Here is a 24,306-nt window from a genome sequence, read left to right on the forward strand (position 1 = left end):
TGTGTTATGTGACTGCTGGATTTTTCAAAACTCCCTTTCTGTGAACAAATAAAGCATTTTTAATCTCTAATTACACTGTAGGCTTGAACATGCCCACTGACATAGGAATACATAAACTCCCAATATTTGCAAGCAGAACATTCTGCAAGAAAATGAAATATGTTTGGACAATAATTACAGACGCCAAAAGAATATAGCATGAATGTTAAACCAAAGTAGGTGAGGAACATATTAAAACACATCCCCTTAAAGGGGTTTTCCGATTCCTTAAAATTGCCCCACAACCACTTTGTACTTTCTGGTAGCTGCTGACCCGGACATGTGACTGCTGCAGCCAATCGCTGGCTATAGAAGGTCACTGCTGTGGCCAGTGATTGGCTACACTAGTTACAAGATCTGGTCAGCAGCAACCAGAAAGTACAGAGGGGTTGTGAGGCAATTTCAATCAATGGGAAAACTTCTTTAAGTGTCCCTTATGGGGAGTCTTATCTGAATATACTTTATTGCCTTGTTTTTTACCATAAAAAAAAGATCACAAAATATCATATTTTGTACTTCTAAATAATAAGTTCTACCATATGTTTTAGCAGATTTCATTTATACTAAGACGGATCAAGCCATTAAAATGCTTTGAAACCCTGAGGCGAATATTCACTGAAAAAGAAGCCAGTATTGCAACACCTGATAGACTGCAGGCCAGGCACAATCGCCGTAGACCCTAGTAGAGTGCAGTGGGTCATACGATAATTTGGTATCTTTGGTCTAAATGTGCGCCCATCATGCGCTTTTCGTGCACTGTTAGCAGATCGTTAAATTCATGCTAAAGGCCCATTTACACGAGCAGATAATCGCTCAAACATCGCTCAAAGGACAGTTTGAGTGACAGCCTTGAGCGATTATTTTGCACAAAAAATAATTGGTATTCAAGTAGCTTCTCAGCTACTTAAATACCAATTATGTATGCAAATGAAGCCTTTCCTGAACACAGCTAATAGCCCGAGGCTATTAGCTGCGCTCATGTCCTTTGTTCTCCATGGGGGAAACAATGCTATCAGCACTACCCCCCCCCCCCCCCCCCCCCCCGTGGAGAACGACTGATAAAACTGATAGCTAAAATCAAGTGAGCTTGACTTTAAGGATTAGCAAAAGGTGCCCGAAATGCGGGTGCCCCGCGCCCATTTACACGCACCGATTATCACTAAAACGATCACCGATGAGCAAAGTTTTAGCGATAATCGTCCAGTGTAAATGGGCCTTTAGTCTGCATTGAACAATTAGCTCCTCCAAATTATCGTATGGCCCACTGCACTTTACTAGGGTCTACGGCGATTGTGCCTGGCCTGCAGTCTATCAGGTGTTGCAATACTGGCTTCTTTCTCAGTGAATAATGTCCTTATTTTTTCTCTCACCTCTGATTTTATTGAAACCCTGAGGCTAGTTTCACACAGGCAATTGCGATTTTGCCCCGGCAAAATTGCATCTTTGTTTCCACAAGTTTTGCCAATGTTTTTTTTTTTTAGAATACTCCCGCATCGCATCACTGCCACCTGCGATAGCATTGCACAATTTTTTATCGCAAAAGTCAATCGGACTTTCTAATAGTAAAAACATATTGCACGAAAATAGCAAGTTTGGGCATTGCGATGCGATAAAAAGGAGGCTCCATAGGGAATCATGGGAGATAAAAGAAACCCCGCACATCGCAGAAAGATAGAGCATGCCACCATTTTTTTTCTCGCAACATCGCAAAAGTGAAAACCACAGATGTGAAGGAAACCATTGAAAGTTATTGGTTTCAGAATTCTATTTTCTTACTCACTTTCGCATTGAGTGAAAATCATACGATTTTATCGGCTGTGTGAAACCACCCTGAGGGTGGGCTGAAGCATTACCGCATTTGCTGCAGGTTTCACCTTTTGCACTTTTGAAACTGCACAAAACCCGTGCGGAAACTGACATGTGGCGCAGAATTCAAATCTGCGACATGTCAATTATGTTGCCGTCTTCACTGTAGAATTCAGCCCCTCTCAACGAGGAGGTGAATTCCGCGCAGGAATTAGTGACGAAACCTACTTCAAAACCTGCACCAAATGGTGTGGGTTTGGAGGCAGGCATTCCACAACTGATCTGCAGCGGGATGTCCGCTACGGACATTCTGATGCAAATCAGCCCCATGTGAGCGCACCCTAAAAGGTTTTTCCTGAAGACTAAATAATTGTATTTTTCCAATCAAATCTAATCTTTCCTCAAAAGACTATAAATAATTGTATTTTGCTAATCAAATCTAATCTTTCCTCAAAAGTAAAATTCTCTATGCCCCTTATTAGGTTTCTTCTTTTTTGTACTTTTTCTAAATCCCAGACATCCTTTCTATGAACCAATACACAAAACATAACTATATATTGCATATGAGGCTGCACCAATGCGTTGTAAAGTGATATTACGTCCTGCCCATCAAGCACTATGCCACTTAGTACAGTCAAACCTCTAGCTTCGTTGGTAATCTGCCTGAAAGCAATCGGCTAAGCTTGAAACCAATGAAACTCGAGGCAATTATTTCCATAGGAATCAATGTAAATCTAAATCTAACTAATTTGTTGTAGACATTCCAAAAAACACACCAAACCACATTTTTGTACAGCGTTTAGCATTGCTTTTTCAGTGCTGCACTAAATGCTGTACAACGCTCCCATTCAATTCTTTGGGGCTGCTCACACAAGCGTCAAAGCGCAGTGTCAGAAGCAATGCATGTTCTATTTTTGGCCGTTTTCGGCTCAGTGTTGGCCATTAAAATGGATGGGCAGCAGTTTCAGCACTGCCAAAAACGCGGCACAACTTGGTACCACATTTTTGGCAGCGCTAAACACCCTAGCTACAATACCTGAGAGGAAAAAAAAAATCAATACTAACCTTGCAGGTGCCATCGGTGTCCCGGGGGCCGCTCTCCAGACCTCTGGAAAGGCTGCTGGGCACTTGTCAAGCCGGCAGAGCATCTTGCTAGTGACGGAGATTTAAATCCTCTGCCTTCAACAAGAGATTGCTCTGATTGGCTGAGTGGCAGCCCGCTCAGCCAATCTCAGCCAGCGCTGGATGCTCCAATCACAGCCATTCGCTCATGAATGGCTGTGATTGGAGCATCCATTGGCCGCATGAGCAGCAAGGTCATGTGGTCCGGTGGCCGCCGGTGAAACTAGAAGCAGGCAGCGAAAGTAGAGGCAAAATTCTGCGTTGAAGAATCGGCAAAACTGGAAACTGGCGAAAGTAAAAGACAGTGAAACTAGAGGTATGAGTGTATGATTTTATGCCAGCCATTAAATTAGGAGGAACTATTCCCTATGAGGGCATATGGACAAGGGCTGTTGCAATCAGACACCCCCTCTGATCTAACATGCAGCAAAGATAAATGATTTGAGTATGGAATTATAGAAAAATTTTTTTTTTTAGCACTAACGCAGTACATGGGATGCAAACTTTAGCCCGCTGTTTATTTGACATACAACTACACACAACAGTAGCTCAGTATTTTAAAATGCCAAATTTTCCAGCAAGAGAAACATATGGATTTCAACCTACTTACTCCGCAAAATTAATTTTCCAAATGAGCTTTGATCTCGCTCATGTGTGTTGCAGTTCCAGCGGTGATGTTGAAACTGATGTTGACACTCTGCTTTCCACTCACTCACGCCTACACCAACAACATGCATTATTTCAGGATAGCGCTGACACAGTTGCCTCTGACGAGTTACCAAACCAGGTACATTATTACACATTACTCGGGATGAAGTAGAAGAGGAACCAACAGCCCCCATGTACCTGCCAAAAGAAAAACAACATTAAATATTAATTAATAATTTAATCAAAATTGCACGACTAAACATTTCCATTAAGAGTTCCTGTAAATGGTGTGTCCTGGACGTGGGTAGCATATGTGTTTTACTAATAATTACCAGGCTGCAACTGTACTTGCACTTGGAAACTTTGGCAAATACAGGTGCAGCCAGCAATTACCATTAAAATGCATGCACTATCCAGAGCTGGAATGTATCAAGAATTGGCACCCTATGTTGTATACAATCTTGTACCCTAAAGTCCCATGACTTACATACATTACTCAGAATCAATACTCAAGATTGTATTTACAGCTTGTGCTATGCATATTAAATTCTGTAGGAGATAACAGGAAGACCCTTTTACAGAATTGAGAAGCTTCTTTTTTATACACTCGCATGATCTGAGGGGAAGCTGGACCTGTGATAATAAGCCGATATGACTTAATTTACTAAAGGGTGATATTGATGAGAAAACCCATTTGAAGTGGCATTCCCATCTCAAAATCATGGCATATTGCTGGGAACCCCCACTGACACTGAGAATGAAGGGAATGCAGCACGGCTGTAGCACTGCATCTCCTTGGTTTACTCCACACATCTGGATTAGACCAATGTGATGGAGTCTTGTGGCCACAACTTGCCTTTGCAAAGTCTGCAACACAGAAATCTTGGTCTCCTCGCTTTCTTAGCACCGCACTAACCCTTTCCCAACCTACACAAACATTCCATCCTATGGCAACCTCCAATTCTGTACCAGTTGCTTCCCCAAATGCCCCTATTTCTGTACTAGCTATGCGGCACGATGCCCCCAAATACTATGTTTCACAAATAATGTCCTTATAGCTGTACTTACTCTTCTCCCAAAATAATGGTGCCACACAGATAACACCACCGAAAATTATAGAACCAGATAGATAGTACTCTCATATATGATAGAGCTAAACAGATAGTGTCATATTGTATCCCAGAAGGTAAGAGTGCCACACAGTAATTATACCTCTTTTGTTCCCACACAAAGTAATAATAGCCACTAGAGATAAGCGAGCACCAAAATGCTCGGGTCCTCGTTATTCGAGTCGATCTCTCTCTCTCGCCACAAACTAGCATTGATGTGCGCAGCGGCAGGGAGGGGTCAAATCTGACACATCAGTGGCGGGGTTGAACATGGCGTCATGCTCGCTCAAGTAGCGGGCACCATCGAGTATGCTAATACTCGAATGAGCATCAAGCTCAGCAGAGTATGTTCGCTCAACTCTAATAGCCACCTTTGTGTCCCTTACAATGTAATAATGCCCAATTTTTGCATCTGTACAGTAACAATACCCTCTTGAAAATGATAATGAATCCCAAATACTCATTTGATGGTAACAAAGCCACCCTCCCTCAAAGTGCCTTCTTAAAAAGGAATAATGCCCCCAATTGCCTCCTTAAAAAGGTAATGCCCTTTTTTCTCCCTTAAAAAATAATACCCCTAAGTGCTCATTAAAAGTAAAAATGTCTTCCGAGTGCCCCAAGCAATACAGAAGCTAATACTCACCTTGATGTGTAGATTCCTCATCTGGCCTACCACAGGCGGTGCGATGCAGTGACATCATCACAACACTGACATCCAGTAAGTGGTCCTGGCTTCTGAATGGCAGGGCGGGTAATGGTTCATGTGCTGTCACAGGTTACATTTGTAAGGGGGGGCTGCAGACCCAACCATGTAAGTGGGCTATTGCCCTCTTTTTGCCTTTGCACAAGCTATGACAAGCTGTGACCAATAGCCCAAAGAGCATCTTCTAGTATACAATTTTTTATATACATATATAAAAAGAAAAAATAAATAAATAAATATATATATATATATATATATATATATATATATATATTATAAAATTGTATACTAGAAGATGCTCTTTGGGCTATTGATATATATATAGTTCCACATCTTGTATATGATAGGGACATCATTACTGTGAGGAGGCATTGTAACTGTCTGCCACACAAAGCGGGCACTATGAAAGCGTGTGGGCCACAAAGAGACACTATTACTATGTGGGGACACTAAGGGGCACCATTCCTGTGAAGTGAATAAAGGAGAACACTGTTACTGTATGTAGGGAATATTACCGTGTAGGAATATTATGATAGTGTGGGGGCACTAACTGCACAGCACATAAATGAGCACGTCTGCTGTATGAGGGAATTATTACTGTGTGTGACACAATAGGGGTTGTTAATACTGCATGGCGCACAGTGTGTGACAGAACGAGGGCTACTATTATTATGTGGGGCACAAAGGAAGGCACTATTAATGTATGAAACGAAAAGGGGTCATTATTACTGTGTGGAGCATTATTTCTCACCATCATGCTTGGTAGCACTATTTTGGCGGCAGTTGCAGGATAGAACGTTTGTGTAGAGGATGAAGATATGCTGGAGTAGCGAAGAATCAAAGAGATACGAGTATCGTATTCCGTAGAAATGAGTCTTGGTCTGGAGAAGTCATCGTGGAGGTTTGGGTTGGATGGAGACAAAAGGGAAAGTGAACGACTGCAGACAGAGAAGACGTGAACTGCGAATTACTGTTTTAATTGTAAAGTATTCATTGCACTATATTCACATCATGATTATATTCTGCAAAATGCCAGTATAGGACTGGTATGGGAGTGCTGTACGGTCACTGTATATTAGTGATACTAGCTTATATACCCGGCTTCGCCCGAGTTTATTTGGTACTGGTGTTTATCTGGTGTTCACACGGAAAATCTTATGAAGTCGTGGTTACTTTAGAGATACTTTTGCGTTACCCAGGAAACACCACGTGGAGGTAACCATGTGACGTTTCCTTGATATAAAATGACATGAGGAAGTGAGAGAATTAGATTCCGTACGTAAAATTTGGACGCTAATTCTTTTGCACTTAGAATTGAATAATCGAGTTGGGACCCATTAGCTTTTCCTATTTATGACATAATCAATGCTCGTGCCAAATTTCACGTTTCTATGACATCGGGAAGTGAGAGAATTAGATTCCGTACGTAAAATTTGGACGCTAATTCTTTTGCGTTTAGAATAAAATAATAGAGTTGGGATCCATTAACTTTTCCTATTTATGACATAATCAATGCTCGTGCCAAATTCCAAATTTCTATGACACCAGGAAGTGAGAGAATTAGATTACATACATAAAATTTGGACTCTATATTGCTTGCACTTAGAATTGAATAATCAAGTTGGGACCCATTAGCTTTTCCTATTTATGACATCATCAATGCTCATGCCAAATTTCAAGTTTCTATGACATCGGGAAGTGAGAGAATTAGATTACGTACGTAGAATTTCGACGCTAATTCTTTTGCGCTAGAATTGAAAAATCGAGTTGGGACCCATTAACTTTTCCTATTTATTACATAATCAATGCTCTTGCCAAATTTTAAGTGACTAGGACATCGGGAAGTGAGAGACTTAGATTCCGTACGTAAAATTTGTACGCTAATTCTTTTGCGCTTATAATTAAATAATCGAGTGGGCCCCATTAACTTTTGCTATTTATGACATAATCAATGCTCGTGCCAAATTTCAAGTTTCTATGACATGGGGAAGTGAGAGAATTAGATTACGTACGTAAAATTTGGACGCTAAATTGTTTGCACTTAGAATTGAATAATCGAGTTGGGACCCATTAGCTTTTCCTATTTATGACATCATCAATGCTCGTGCCAAATTTCAAGTTTCTACGACATCGGGAAGTGAGAGAATTAGATTACGTACGTAGAATTTCAACGCTAATTCTTTTGCGCTAGAATTGAATAATCGAGTTGAGTTACTTTTCCTATTTTGGAGATAACCTATGCTTGTGCCAAATTTCAAGTTTCTACGACATCGGGAAGTGAGAGAATTAGTGGCGAGTCAGTCAGTCAGTGAGGGCTTTCGTCTATATATATATATATATATATATATATATATATATATATATATATATATATATATAGATAGATTATTGGTTATATTGTTCTTAGTGTTAGTTATATGTGGTCTTAAAAGAAAGGGTTTTTATGCCCTTATGTAGTACAGTACTATATGTACAAACAGTATGTAGTACTAATCATCATGTAAAAATGCATGTCATCATTACATGATCAGGGTGACGAATATAAATATTTTTTTTAAAAACTTGAGGGTCATGCACACAGCAGAGCCCTGCACATGTAGCCTCTACAAGAGTACATAGAGCCAGTGCTGCTCCTTATTACAAAGCTACATAAGCTCTGTGTATATGGGAATACTTTTCTCTAGAAACAATGCTGCGAATATTCCTGAACATGCCGCAATTTTATTCTGCGAGATTCATGCGGAATCTCAGAAAAAACAAACAAACCTTTGATCTTATATGATGTCATATACGCTTGTATAAAAAAGACAAAAGTATAATAGAAAAGTAATATAATTTTCTGGTTAGCGAATACAAGCATCCCCCTATAATACTTTTTCTTTTTTTTTTTTTTCACAAGAGTATTTAATATCACAGACTTTTCTGACTAACATGGTACTACATTATTTTTGCTAGACTTTAATCCTAAAAATGGACAGGCAATGCTACTCCCTGCCCACAGCGTTCCCATGCACTGAGCAGAATTGGATATGCATGAACAAGAAATGGGCAGGGTTGAAGGCAAGGCTAAAAGGACTAATTTCCCGCTCGACCAGAGCGTGAAGTAAAAAAAAATATTTTGCATGATATAGAGCACATGTGTCAAACACAAGGCCCGAGGGCCGAATCCAGCCTGCTGCCTCATTTCCTGTGCACGCGGCGTGCCGATGGTCGCTCACCACTCCAACAATTATCAGCTCCCGGCTGGTAATCGTGCTGTTACTGCTGATCCCGGCACACACGCTGATGTCAGTGTGCACCCAGGGATTAGCGCGAGCAGAGGGGGAGCGGCGCTGACAGGAGGGAGGAGGTAAGTATATGGGTTGGGAGGGAAACTATTATTCTATTATTAGAGGGGGGTGTTTAATGGCTGCTGCTGGGGGGGGGGGGGTTAATGGTGGCTGCTGCTGCAGGGTTAATATTGCTGTTGCTGGGGGGGGGTTAATATTACTGGCAGGGATAATATTATTGCTGAGGGGGATAATATTGCTGTGGGGTTATTATTGTGGGGGTCGCTATTACTACTGGGCCCACTGTGGGGGTCGCTATTACTACTGGGCCCACTGTGGGAGTCACTATTACTACTGGGCCCACTGTGGGGTACCCTGTTACTACTGGGCCCACTGTGGGGCAACCTGTTACTACTGGGCCCACTGTGGGGCAACCTGTTACTACTGGGCCCACTGTGGGGCAACCTGTTACTACTGGGCCCACTGTGGGGCAACCTGTTACTACTGGGCCCACTGTGGGGCAACCTGTTACTACTGGGCCCACTGTGGGGCAACCTGTTACTACTGGGCCCACTGTGAGGTACCCTGTTACTACTGCGACCAATATAGGGGTCACTATTAGGGCTCGTTCACACGGGTGTAGTCTTTTTTCGGTCGCACAAGTACGCTGCGTATTTGCGCAATCGAAAATCGCTTATGCCTGCATATTTGGGCACTCAAAAAAAATGCAGATGGGCCCACTGAAATATGCAGTGAACACATAGGTTTCCTGCGCATTCACCACGTATTTGCGCGGCCCATTTACCTCAATGGTAGTACGCAACAAAATGGCTTATGCTGTGTGACAATATGCATTATGTGAATGAACTTCTATTCACTGCATATTATGTACGCAAATACGCTTGTGTGAACAGGCCCTTACTATACAGTCTTACAATTGGCCCTTTGAAGGTCATCATAAGCCTGATGTGGCCCTTGGTGAAAATGAGTTTGACACCCCTGATGTAGAGAGTTGAAAGGCGTCACAGCCTCTTTCTTTCTTCTCTGCTCATAAAAGAATGAAGGTAACACAACACATGATAATAGTGTGGCAAATAGTACATGTATTTACAGAGTTTTGCTTTTCCTGCAATTTCAGTGACTTCAGGCTTCAGGAGTAGTTGTATAGTTTCTACTGCATTCTAAACTGTGATGGAATTAAAAGTTGTAAGTAATAGTATCCCATTATTTTATGCCAGAGTGCAAAGACAGCAAACATGGGTGCTTTCATTAGGCCCCTAGCTGCCATGAAATCCTATCAGCACCATGTGATTGTACCTATCCAACCGCTTAGATACTGAAGTAAATATTAACCATGGCATCTAATGTGTTAAATGGTGGACCAAAGTTATGTCGGCTAGCTCCATTAGTACTTTGCTATACAAGACAGCAGGGGCGTCACTAGGCTGTTAGATCTGGGGCACGGGCCCCAGATCATAGTGCATTGCCCCAAATCTCTCACCTTAACAGCGGCTGGCTGCAAATGTCAGCCAGTCACTCGCAACTGACAAAGCACTAGGTTGCAGAAGCTTGTATTCTACTTGAACTATCCTAGTTGAACTTGACTCTGCCTCCCAAGTCCTCCTTGCTCCCAGGTGCCCTCATATCCTCTGCTCGCCAGGATCAGGTTGGTGCGTACTTGTTCTGTTGGTGACACTTCACACTGTAGCCATTGCTTGTCAGTGTGTACAGGGCAGAGGGCAGGTGCTGTTGACCCTAGCGTCAGCTTCCCTGTGCTATTAGGGGAATAAAAGAATGCAGGATATCTGTAAGCAGAGAGATGGTGAGGAAACACTTAACTAACTTAAATTAATTCAAATCTCAAGGTCTCTTAATAGCGGTCTACAAATATCTGAAGGGCTGTCACACTGCAGAGGGATCAGCCCTATTCTCATTTGGACAAGGAAAGACTAGAAGCAATGGGATGAAACTGAAAGGGAGAAGACACGTTAGATATTAGAAAAAAAACCTTCTGACAGTGAGGGTGATCAATGAGTGGAACAGGTTACCACAGGAGGGGGTGAGTTCGCCTTCAATGGAAGTGTTCGAACAAGGGCTGGACAAATATCTGTCTGGGATGATTCAGTAAATCCTACACTGAGCAGAGGGTTGTACCCGATGATCCTCGAGGTCCCTTCCAACTCTGCCATTCTATGATAGTCTGTGCAATGTTCTAGAAAGGAGTGTTGCTAGTGGTATCCTAAAGCCTATTAATCCAGCAGTTTCAGAGATGAAGCACTCTGCGGACGTCATGGTCAGGAACAGCCAGGTGTCCCAGTCAGTTAGTAGCACCAGCTAATTGGTAAGTTCTTGTTTGATACCCCAACCAATTTATATTAGACACACTACCGTATTATGGACACTATTTTACATCTGTAATACGGGTGTCTGTTCATTGCTGACATGAATTCCAACCATCATAGATTTCTATTATGCTTGGAGTTCAGGTCAAGATATCTACCGTCAAGTTAGAGACACATGTCCATATTATGAACGCAAAATTACGGTAGTTTGACCCTGGCCTAAGGCTGTTTCCACACAGCATTTACCACATGCGATTCGAAATCCTGACCACCCAGAGTGGTCAATACCTGAACGATCTTGTCAGTATTTTGCATCCATTCGCAATGTGAACATGTGAATTTTATCATGCTTTTAGAATAAATTTTACACTAAAGTAGTTTTTATGGACTTACTTGGGTTTTATGGTTTTTGTGAGATAAATAATGCATTATTTTAAGGCCTTTTTCACATGGGCGACAGCATTATTGCTGTAAGGATATTGTTGTGTTTTCTTGCGGCGACACCGCAACTTTGTAGCGCTCTTTTGCCAGGATTTTTGGGGGGTGGGGTGCGTCTTTAAGTATAAGCCCTAGCTACATTAAAAAATATATATATACATTACATTCCCTAACAGGCTTTTTTTAATGCAGCTAAGGCTTATTTTAGGGACAACCGGTAGAGCTTCCCATTGTAAAAGTTGCACCGAATGAAAACTGCAATTTTGTGTGAAGCGATGCAACACAAAGGAAGGCTCCATAGGGAAAGATGGGCTACAAAACATTGCAAATCTCGACTTTATAGAGCATGCCGTGCTTTTTTTTTTCTCACAATATAGCAGCCCACAAAACATCGCTAATGTGAAGGAGCCCATTGGAAAGGACAGGCTTTACATACATGCGATTTGTTGCACTGTCGTATCGCTAGAAAATCACGCGATTTTGACATCTGTATGAAAGTGGCCTTAAGAATTCTACTTTTACAGCTACGGCAATACCAAATATGTATTTTTGCTTTGATATATAAATTAACCTTTTTTTTAATTTAAAAAAATCTTATTTTTGCTATATTTTTGTCCCAATGGGGAATTTGAACTTGTGATCTCCTATACAAAATATTTTAGCACTGCAATATGTTGTACTTTTTTCCCCATCCTGCTGTAAGCCTAGGAATCTGACTGTGGCACCTAAAATGTTAACAGCCGTGATCGGAATTATGGGGATTTGTGTAAGTTGGGAAAAGGTCGGGAGGAAGCTGGAAAAGCGAGGAGCCAAAGATGTCAAACTTTTTAGAAACAAGTAGTGGCTAGAAGTAGTAATCATGGAGGTCTACAGCAAATGGAAAAGACGGGAAAGGTAAAAGACACTCATCGTCTCACTGGTTAAAGAGTCAGTTCAAGAGTCAGTCTGCCCCTGGTGTACCGTACGTTTGTGTGGTTTCTCAACAGTGTCCAACTTGTGTCTTCTAATGAAACCATTATAATGAAACACTCTTTTTCTCATTTGTTCATATTTTCTAAGTTTTGGGTTTTTTTTTTCTTTACATGATTATGGGAGAAGCCTTCTTGCCCGAAAAGCTGCATTGATCAATGAATGGCAATGATTTGCAGCAGACTCAGGAACAGGAGATCACTGTGCAGGAAGGGGAAGGTGGTGGTGGTGGGCTGTCCCCATCATCTACCGTGAATAGTGTTATTCTATGTGGTCTACCTTTAGTTCTCTGATAAAGGTGTTACCTGTCATTATAATGGGACATTTATCCGTAACGATTATCGCTCAAAATTAGTTCAAACAAACGATTTTGAGCGGTAATCATGCAGTGTAAATGCAAAAAAACTCACTATTCATTTACTTGTTGATATTGCTGACTTTCAGTCAGCATATAAACTATCACTGACTTCTCGTTACATGAAAATGCTCCCAGCTCAGCGCTTCACAGAAGCATATGCTGAAAATGGCCCCTTCCAGCATCCATGCACTTTTATATGAGAGTCTGCATACTGGTTAAGACATCTGCTAATGTGACATCAGTAATGGCAGCAACCTCTGACTGTATTGCATCTCTGAGGACATCAACCATAAACAATATTTAACATGTTTCTCAAAATCCACTCGAAGCATCTCTTGGACTATGAGCAGAAGATAAGGGGGCAGCTTCACTTTTTTTAGCAGCTGTTTAACATGTGGAATAAGGAATGCCCAAGTCTTCTTGAGGATTTTCTTGGCGATGCCCGCCTTCACCGCACTTTTTTGACCTCTGTGAATACAGCATTTTCTTGGTACACTTCCTTTACAATATATAGGGCGACTGCACACTGCATAGCTGGATTCTGCATGGAAAATCCAGCAGCAGAATCCATCTCTGCCAGTAGCGGCGACCGCGCGTACCTGCTCCTTTGAGTTTTAATCTGTACTGTGGATGGTCCACACGGCGAGCCATAATCCATTTCCCATAGCATGCTATGGGTGCTATTTGCTGCGGATCCATGGTGCAGACCCCCGCCGCGGATTCCGCAGCAAATATCTGTCTGTCGGCAGGAGCCCTTACTCTGAAATGGCCTTTGGCATTGTTTAAATGAACCCATTCACCAGTATTCCTAAACAATAAACACGCTGTTCAACTGAATACATTTGTGGCACCTGTTTGGCAGTCACATCCTGATTACATGGGTACAGTCCACTTCGATGAGAGGTGTGATGGTGCGATAGACATAGGGGAAGATTTATGAAATTGTCAAATGGAAACTCCTGTATTGGCTCTAGCAACCAATCACAGCATACCTTTCATCTGTCTCAGTGCTCTTGAAAAATGAATTCTGTGATTGGTTGGTATGGGCAGCAGCAGACGGTAGTGTAAAAACATACAGTATAAAGAAATCTACAGCCTGCCCAATCTGTCCATGAACATATATCGACATCTCACTTGGTTACCACACCTACACAATGAAACTGCTGCGGAGTAAAGAAATGTTAAGACTCATTTATACGGAGCGACAGTTTGAGTGACAGCTTTGAGCGATCATTTTACATAAACTATTAAGTAGCTACTCAGCTACTTAAGAGCAATTAAGTGTGCAAATGAAGCCTTAGCTGAAAGCAGTTAATAGACTGGGCTCTTATCTGCGCTCAGATCCTTTGTTCTCCACAGGGAAACAATACTATCAGCACTCCCAGTGGAGAACTGCTGATAAGGCTGAAGGACGATTTTTGGGTTGGACTGAGTTTAACGATCCGCTAGCAGTGCCCGAAAAGTGCTCGATGGACGCGCGTTTTTTTTGAGCGATCATCGCTCCGTGTAAATGGGCCTTTACAGCTTTGTTTGCTGCCTATTGTTACTGGACAGAAGGCAAACTTTGGAATTCACCAACCTATGGTAATATGCATACAATGAAATAGTAATCAAAACAGGTTTCTGCATAATAGTGAAAATAGTGTGCATATCATTGGACTCCTTAATGCAGAGCGGGCCATATGTTGCACAGTTCAACATGTAAGCTCTCAAAAACTGCTTCACATTAACTCCTAGGTGATAGACCACTAAAATCAAAGGGTCTGACACTGCAATATGATGTCTTAGTAGAATGCAGCATAAAGGACCTAACGAGTTTCCTTTAAAGTGATGCACAATTAAGAAGAACCCAGGATAACAGATCCATTACAACATGTTTACAGGCACTATTTTGCTTCTTACTATTCCTCAACCTCTCTGGCAGACTTGAGTAAGGCACAGGTCCACAAATACACTTCCAATGGGACAGAATTTATTTTTAATGATTCTTTAAAAGCAGAACAAAAATAAGCACTTACAAAGTGTCCCTACTCCTCCTCAGATTACAGATGTGTGCCACAGGTGCCATGGTAATCTTGTGCAAAATCGTTATGTGTCCAATACAATTAGCAACTATAACTTACAGTAGATAGCAGATTTTCAACTGAAGTATCCGTATGTCTATATGGCCCACTTAGGCACCTTTTAACGTGAATTCAAGATGACAGCTTTACAATTGGTGAAAATATCTAAAATACATTAATATTATTATGATTTTGTGTATGATACACAGAGCCTGACGGAGTGTGGAAAATTGGATTACTAGAAAAGTCAGCAGATATTAAAGCGACTATTGAAAGGTCTGATTTTCCACCAACAGCCACAAAATATATTCTTACATAAAACTTAATTATATAGTAGAGAACAGATCAGTGAACTGGTTGTGCAATGCATTTTGTAAATCAGCACTGAATGCATTTTGGGTCATTCTAAATTAATATACTTAATAAGGTCTAAAAAATTAAGCTGTGTATAGTACTTAAAGTATGTCATATCATTTGATTATCCCAAAAGTTGCCCATTTTGCAATTCCACAGTTATAATCATTGCAGATTAAATTATAATCATTAATTTATCAAGTGAATGGGTCTGAATGGTAATACCAAATGCAACCTATGGTCAGGAATAGCGCTGTTTCCCTGTTTGTTTGTTTTTTAAACCTTGATAACCCCTTTAATAATAATTGTTAGCTCTGTGGCCCGCCTATGCTGGATTTGAAATGTCCTGTAGTTACCCTATAGTAATGTTCAGCATGTGCATAGCGTTGATGGAAGTCAGTATTATATATTTGTTATGTGAGCTTGTATGCACTGTCCCAGCTTCTTTCAGCATTACAGTCTTCAGAGATGTATATCAGGACTGAAGATGTTCTTATTTGTTCTTATTATCATTTGCATTTAAAATGCATACTACATTAACTGAATAATTGTTTGTATATGTTCAAAAACAGTTGCATGTACAAATAACATAGCTTCAAAACTATCAAGTCCTGTCAGGTTACTACTATGTTTCCCTGAAAATAAGACCTACCTGTAATAAGCCCTACCCATATTTTCCATTGCAATATAAGCCCTCCCCAGAAATAAGCCCTAGCTACACTAGATAAAAAAACAAAAACAGCAATAGTTACCTAGCCGACGGCATCCCGATCCATTACGCAGGCCACCAGCGCTGCGGCAGCCTGCTGTATCATCTGCGCTGACAGCACTCTCTTCCTGTTAACTAACAGGGCTTTGAATTGCCCCCCTCCAGCAAGCGAGTGCTGTGATTGGATCACGAGTGCCGCTGGACCAGCCAATCAGAGCTGGCGTTCGATCATTCACAGCCATTCAGTGAATGACATGACTGAATGGCTGTGATTGGCAGGCTCTGATTGGCTGGTCCAGTGTTGCTTGTGAACCACTGCCCGGCTGTCGCTCTAGTCAGCTGATCATGGTGTTGCATCACTAGAGGTTTTCCCCTTTCACCTAATACCCTCAACTTGTGTTCCACATTGGTGCTTCATACATAGTGAGTGGAATGCATTTCTACTATTACCTACCTCTAGCAGTGGGTTTGTATTATTGTAGTGATACTGCTCCTTGTGAAATGTACCTGTGGATTACAAAAACAGGGGTGCTGGGAGAGTCAAGAATCACCGTTTATCCTATAAAACAAATTATGAAAGATTTCATATTCAACTTCTGTACAGAAAATCTGGTCTCTAGGTATACATAAAAGACGTGTGAAAAAACATGGAATAGATTGTAAATAGTAGGTGATAATACTGTGACAAGGTTAACACGATTAGCTGATATTTTAACTTTACCGGTAATAACAGACTGACTTAAGATTGCACTCTATGTTACAAAAGATTTCTAGACATATGCAACTTAATCTAAAATCTAAAACAAATTTAACCCCTTACTGACGAAGCCTGTTTGCACCTTAGTGACGGAGCCAAATTTTGGAAATCCAACATGTCACTTTAACATAGAATAACTCCGTAAAGGTTCTGCATATCCAAGTGATTCTGGCATTGTTTTTTCACCACATATTGTACTTCATTTAGGTGGTAAAAATAGACCGATAAAATTTGTGTATATTTATTAAAAGCACCAAAATTGGGAAAATTTGGAAAAAATTGTCAATTTTTCACAATTTTAATTGCAATATTTCAAATATGTGCAAACACACTGTACAAATTTTTGATAAGCTATATATTTCGATCTGTTTACTTTATTCTAGGCGCACATTTGAAAAACTCTTTTTTTTCTTAACCATTTAGGAGACGTACAAATTTAACATTGATTTTCAACATTTTGAGGAACATTTTGTTTTCCTTCACCAAGCCAAGATTGCAAAGGTTCATGTGTGTCAGAATGATAGATACCCCACAAATGACCCCATTTTAAAAACTACACCCCTTAATGTATTCACGTTTTCAGGAGTTAATGCAATTTAGAGGGGAAAAAATAAAATTTCATATTTTTGCAAATACATCATTTTAAAGACAGGTTTTTTTTCTATAGTGCACATGAAAATGAGGATTTACACCCCAAAATGGATACCCCAGTTCGTCCTGTGTTCAGAAACATACCCATTGTGGCCCTAATATTACGTCTGTAAACACAATGGGCCCAAACTGAAAGGAGCAGCTTGTGGCTTTCAGAACAGAAATTTTGCTTAAAGATGTTTTAGGCCCCACTGTCCACTTGTAGAGCCCTTGAGCAGCCAAAACGATGGCTAACCCCCACAAATGACCCCATTTTGAAAACTAGATTCCTTAACGAATTCATCTAGGGGTGTGCTGTGTATTTTGACCCCACAGTTTATGAATGAATCAAAGCAAAGCAGTTGGGAAAAAATTATGATTTTCATTTTTTGGCAATTGTGTCATTTTAAAAACAGTTTTTTTGTACAGGCTACATATGAATGAAGACTTTCAGCCCAAAATGGATAGCCCTGTTTTTTCTGTAGCCTCAATCTACTTATAGGACACATGGCTCGGTCTATAATTGAGGGAACACCCATTCGATTTCAGGGCACAACTGAATAAATTCTAGGCCCCATTGCTCACTTGTGTAGAAAACAAAATTGACTCCCTAAAAATAATCCCTCCCCCACCCACCCCTTTTGGTGTTCCCTAAATTTTAGATTAAAGTAATAATGTAAACTGTGTGGTAATGTCCAAAGACAGAGGTAATTACGGGGGCCTGGTTGGATGGGCACATGGGACAATTAAACCGGGTATACCTCCTCCTCCCATGCTTTTTAGGGGGTGTTTCTTGGCCTCAGCGGCAGGGATGGGGCGTAAAAAGTGGCTTCGTAAGCTTGCTGAGGTGCAGTGGTCTCACACAGAAGGCCTTCAACAAGCTGCTCCTGGAACGGCAGGAAGGCGAGCCTTCCCAGGGCTTCTTGTAAATTACGTAATACAGGTAGTGATCTGAATAACGCCGCGTTCAACACGGCCATATGAGGAAGCCACTTGTGGAGGCCCACAGCGGATCCCAGCTGTGAGCCCGGCGTACTCACACAGGCGGTCATGCGCAGTACACCTCTTTTTGTTTGTACTTCCCATGCCGTCGCTTAGCAATGATGCAGGTACCTGCAGCCTGAACATAATGTAGTTACGTATGGGATGCGGGTATATCTGCGACCATAGAGCACAATAGGCTCTATGTTGCGGATATCCGCGGTAGAATAGAACATGCTGCATTCTGATTTCTGCGAGTGGATTATGTAATTCCTACCAGCTAATGTGAGCTGAATTGTATAATCCAACGCATTTTATTGATCCGCGTATTACAGCAGATCAAACGTATGCGGAATCCGCAATTCCTATCTGGTCATATGAGACCGGCCTAAGGTAGATCGCTACCTTTTTATCACGTGACCGGGGACCGCTCAACGACGTCACCTGTCACTGCTCCAGGCTCTCAGTGACTTTTGGTCACCGGGAGTAAGGAGTTTTTAAATTTCCTGGGCCCTCCTCGGCTCCGGCGCATGTGTCTGGCATTTTGCCGACGGGCGCATGCGCAGAAGCTGGGGAAGGTCCGTAGGGAGGATCGTGTCAGCGTTTAAATATGGAGACCTCCGGTAAGAAGTTTCATTTCTTCTCACCGATCGCATCAGTGAGGGGAGATGAAACTTCAACTTTTTTTTCACTTTTACGCGATCGGCATTATCAATTGGATAACAGCAACCACGTGTCCCAAGAACCGCTTACCGCGGTCTCCTGTGAACTCTCCATGCTCTTGGCTACCTTTGGTAGTCAGGATCAGGGAGATTTAAAATTTCCTGGGCAATCCTCGATGTTTGCGCATGCATCTGCCATTTTGCTGAAGAGAGCATGCGCAGAAGCCAGGGTAAGGTCCGCGGATAAAGATCCCATTTTGGACAAATCCAGGGACCTTAGTCATGTAATTTCATCTCCCCTTACTGATAAATTTTTCCTGGGCTCCCGGCTTTCTGCGCACGCAGCTGACGTAATGACGCCTGGGCATAGAGGACTGGCGTCAGGTCCTGGAGGACTAGATCGCTGCGGGACATCACGAAGTATGGGGGTGAGTACGCTCAGCTGCCCTCTTGAATCTGACCAATGAGGGCAGCTGAATCTTTAACTTTATTTAACTTTTTATTGACTTTAATGCGATTGGCATTATCCATTGAATAATGCAGATTGCATTGCCAGGAAGGAGGGTGCTCTCCGTGGCCCCCCATGACAGCTCCATGTTGTCAGCTAGCTTCGGGAACCGACAGCATGGAACTGTCACGTCCGCAGCCCACGTTGCTTTAATCCTCAAGGGATGCATGTTTTTATGTCCCTGAGAATTAAATTCCACTTAGCTAGGGCCGTCACTAAGGGTTTAAAAGATAGACATAAAAATAGAGGTAAAATAGGTGATTAAAATCATACAATATACGTGTGTGTATGTAAAATAAATAATCGTAGAGCTTTTTGCCACTACTGGTATTGTATGTATTAAAAAGGTTTTTGCTCATCCACTGCCTAGGTGTCTCCTCCTTTGGAAAGATTATACATCAGCTTGAGATCTCCTTCAAACTGCTTCAACCGCTCCGTCCAGTTGCGGCATACAGGTAATATTATGCTATATGAATTATGCTATATCATATTATACTATATGCAGAATTAGTTTAGAACATGTTTGCTGTATTAAAATCTGGGTTTACGTTCATGTGGAATTAAATCAGTCAGCTGTTTTGTATTGTTTTTAATTGGTTTTAATTATTCAAATATTTAAGGGAGTGATGTAACCCCCATAATCAGGTGATCAAGACTCCTTACGGAGTGGAAACGCGTCCTGTGTAGACGTTTGACGGTTTTTATGTAGCACTTCATTCAATAAAGGCTTGTGGACACTATCTCTGCATCTACTTACTGGTATTGTATGCTGGACTTGAAGAGCTAAACAACTAAATTAGTAAAAACATGTATGAGAACGTAGACCACTCATTATAGAACCCGTTGTAGTTACAAGTCTGACTGAGCCATCAGGCTTATTTAACCATTCGGTTCAGTAAGGATATGACACAAACAACCTGCACAATTATTTTGGCATTGGCTGTGTGCAATATATCAAACTGTAAAATCACGAAAATATACAAATACATACATGAGATATATATACACAAGCAGATATGTAGACATACATGTATGCACATATATCTAAACAAGTGCATCCTTATAAATGGGTTTCAACAACAACCAGTTCTGAACACCATTTATCTGATTATTTGTAAGATAAAATAAGGGGGGGGGAGATACTTAAAACTTCAAGAAAACCATTTAACAGACCAGCTTACTTATTATGAAGGTGTAACTTTCTATTAGTGAGTCACCATCTCTTTTAACCATTGGGATGTATTAGATATGTTACAATACCTCATTCAGGGCTTTCGGCTGTAGGGAATCCAGCTTAAAAGATCCAAAACATTTCCTTCTGTCACAATCTATGAAACTTGTAATCTGGTATATGCTGAATTGGGGTAAGACTTAAAAGTGAAGAATCTTTATTGTGGCATTGAAGGAAATATCTTGATAGATTGTGATTCTGAATTCTGTTCAGAATATTAAAGCAGTGGTGATTCATATGAGTTCTTAGTGTGTTGGTGGTCTCCCAAACATACTTATGTCCACAAGGGCATTCTAAGAGAGAAACTAGATATTTGGTGCCACAGTTTAAATGGTGTTTTAATCAGTACGGCTCGGTCTCCCCCATTAATGGAATTTCAGTCCTTCCGTCGGAGAGGATTGAACAAGATTTACATTGGGGACTCCACATTTGTATGATCCATTTGGTATCTTTTACAGTGTATTTTGGACCCTACATGCTTACGTTTGGTGCAAGAGGGGCTTAAATGTTTTAGCGTTATGTGTTTTTTTGAAAAACCACAGTTGGTTTGTTGGGAATTACCTCCCCCAAAATGGTGTCCATGTGTAATATATTCCAGTGTGCACTTATGATCTTCCTACTAGATATGTGTTGAGTAGTGTATCTAGAGATAAACAACGGGTCAAATTCACTTACTGAATCTGTGTTGTTCTTTCTCTTCTTTTGATCTAACCCGCCCTAATGTTTGCTGCCTCTACCAGTGTTTTCGGGTATTCCTTCTGAAGAAACGGTTGTGCTAATTCTGCCCGTTTGTTAAAGCTCTCCTTGGTGGTACAATTTCTTCTAATGTGTTTTTGTAAACATTTACGTGTGTTCCTTAAAAATGTGCAGGTCTAAAATATGTTTTTTTTACATTTATGTTGCCATTGAATTGTAAGCCCTAATCTTTCTTATTCAGTTCACTAATAGAGTTTTTTAACTCTAATACAGATCTCTCCCAGATAATAAGGATATCATTGATATATCGTCCATAATGACAGATCCTAGGGTGATTGATGCGTATTTTCAAAAATGTATATTTTTCACAATTTGATGTATTGGACACAACCAGTGCCAAAACAACTGTGCCGGCTATTTAGGGGTCATTTCCTTACTGCACCAAGAGTTCTATAAGTGGCTGACCATCATGCATATTTTTGCTAATCAGTCACCTCAAGTCCAGCATACAGTACTCGTAGTAACAAATATATTTCACATACACACACATATATATTGTATGTTTTCAAATCACATATTTTACATCTATTTTTATGTCTATCTATTAAATTTGTTCCATATTTTAGGTTTAGTTGCATATGTCTAGAAACAGAGTGCAATCTTAAGTCAGTCTGTCATTACCTGTATACTTAAAATATCCGACTAATCATGTTAATCTTGTAACAGCATTATCACCTACTATTTATATTACAGGTTTTTTTTTCACATTTCTTTTATGTATATCCAGAGACCAGATTTTCTGTACAGACGTTGAGTATGAAATCTATAGGAATAATGTGATTCCTATGTCTCCCAGTACCCCCTGTTTTTGTAATCCACCGGTAAATTTCACTCTCAGCAGTATCACTACAATAATACAAACCCACCGCTAGATATCATATTATAGCAAAATCTAACTCGCAATGTATGAAGTGCCAATGTGGAACACAAGTTGAGGGTATTGGGTGAAGAGGGAAGACCTCTAGTGATGCAACAACACGATCAACTAGTGGGGCGGTTGGCTGGGCAACCAGACAGACTACAAATATAGAGGTGAGTTTGTGGGGAGCTAATCATAGGGCTTGAGAAAGGGAGACCCCCGAAATGCGTTGCCAACCGATAGTCTGTTCACCTGCATATCTACACTTTATATTTATCTGTATCTGAACACTTCAATAAACAACTGCAGATACGTTGATCTCCGTGTTGGATTGATGCACACATGTGACCATTAATTAAAAGAACTCTCGGAGTGAGGGACATACTTTTTTAAAGTCAATTCCTAACAATACACAACACTGTGCATTCCCCGAAGCGTTGTCCAACACACCTTTTTTTCTCATTCTCACGTCCAATGACAGCAAAGAGAGTGAAGGTGGATTAAAAAAAAATAATAAACTGAAAAAGGTAAGCAAAAAATAAGTAAAAAATCTGTATGCGGTGTCCACTGTAGATGGATATTATTATATACAAGTCTTAAAAAAGAAGAAAAAAAAAAGATTACATCATCTGTGCCCAGATGTTCCCTATTAGCTAAGAAAGTTTAGAAAGGCACCTTAAAAGTCAAATACACTGCCTTACAAGTTCATCTAAAAGAAGAATTTCTGAGTGTGGGGTCCTGCCTATCTTGGACTGTATGTAATCTGTTCTCTTATTTTTTACATACACCCGGTTTATTAAACGTCTCCGTTTATTAACCACATCTATAACATACTCTATACAAAGCATGTACACATTATTAACATCAATTAGTTAATAATCAGCTTTCAACTGCTAAGTTATTAACCAAAGCAATATATTGGTCTGTATGGTGTTACTTCATATATAGATACAAAATACCAGTATAAATCTTGTACGCAATGCAATTACTTACCAACTTCGTTTCCTGCCAACCATAGACTATTTAGAAGGACAAATAACATTATTCCTCAAACTTAAACAGTAAATTATCATTGAATGTCCGTATACATTGGTTAGCATGCAAAAAGTACAGGAGTGTGCCTATTATGTTTATGCAGTGGAAATATGGTGACAGTTCATGTTGGGGAGTAAAATTAGGAAAAATGATTCATCATTTTCTAGCAATGTGTGCGACTGCTCAAACCAACTCGACCCTTTCAGTATATAGAGCAATTTAGTTAACTAGGCATATATAGCATGATAACATCTGCTGACCAGTGACAGCACGGTTGTAAAACCAGTTGTGAAGTGTTTATTTCATTAGCATTGGAAAACTTAAGTATAGACATCAGCTGTAAGAGATGATTATAGCACTGTTTTAGACAAAACCATCATTAATATGCTGAGCTATGCTGCATATTCCAGATTTCACCTTACTGAGCCAGATAAATCATACTGCTCGGGTTGTATACATGCCAAAAGAAAGTACATACTTGAAGGGACAAGTAATGTGTGTGTTCAATAGGTGTAAAATATAATTTACAAAAAACATCATCCACCATAAAGCTCGCAAGTATATTACAAGAAACTTCACCCCCAACCCAAAGATGAATAGGATTACATCTGAACATTTTATTACCATAAGGTAGAAATTAGACATACAGCTGCTATGAAACCAAGTTAACTAGTGTGTTTCCAGATAAAGTCAGCCAGTACATGGATCACACTTTCATAGTACATACTATAAAATACCTTCTGTTTCCAATGTCCTATAATGAAGTCAATGGGATAAAAAAAATTAAACATCCCCTTAAGCCATAGCACATTCCCTTTACTAATTATACTACCATATCGTGGAAAGAATCAGGTAACAACAGAACTACGACTTACCACCATGAAGTAGTTGCTTCAGGTGTCACAAACAGCAAGATGACAGGAGCAACAAACCAGATGTCCAGGAACAAGGTGCTCAT

At 40.5% G+C, this 24,306-nt stretch overlaps 1 protein-coding gene across 1 annotated transcript in view; it reads right to left on the reverse strand.

Annotated features, from left to right (window-relative positions):
- WNT2 (Wnt family member 2) overlaps positions 1–24,306 on the reverse strand; it is an 83,866-nt gene extending 59,560 nt beyond the window's left edge. The window contains exons 1-2 of the mRNA XM_066591815.1: positions 24,224–24,306; positions 3,578–3,813 (exon numbers count right to left, since the gene is read on the reverse strand). Of these exons, the coding sequence (XP_066447912.1) occupies positions 3,578–3,813; positions 24,224–24,306 (319 nt within the window). The remainder of the gene's footprint in view (positions 1–3,577; positions 3,814–24,223) is intronic.

This window comes from Eleutherodactylus coqui, chromosome 2, assembly GCF_035609145.1.
Source record: "Eleutherodactylus coqui strain aEleCoq1 chromosome 2, aEleCoq1.hap1, whole genome shotgun sequence".
Classification (NCBI taxonomy): Eukaryota; Metazoa; Chordata; class Amphibia; order Anura; family Eleutherodactylidae; genus Eleutherodactylus; species Eleutherodactylus coqui.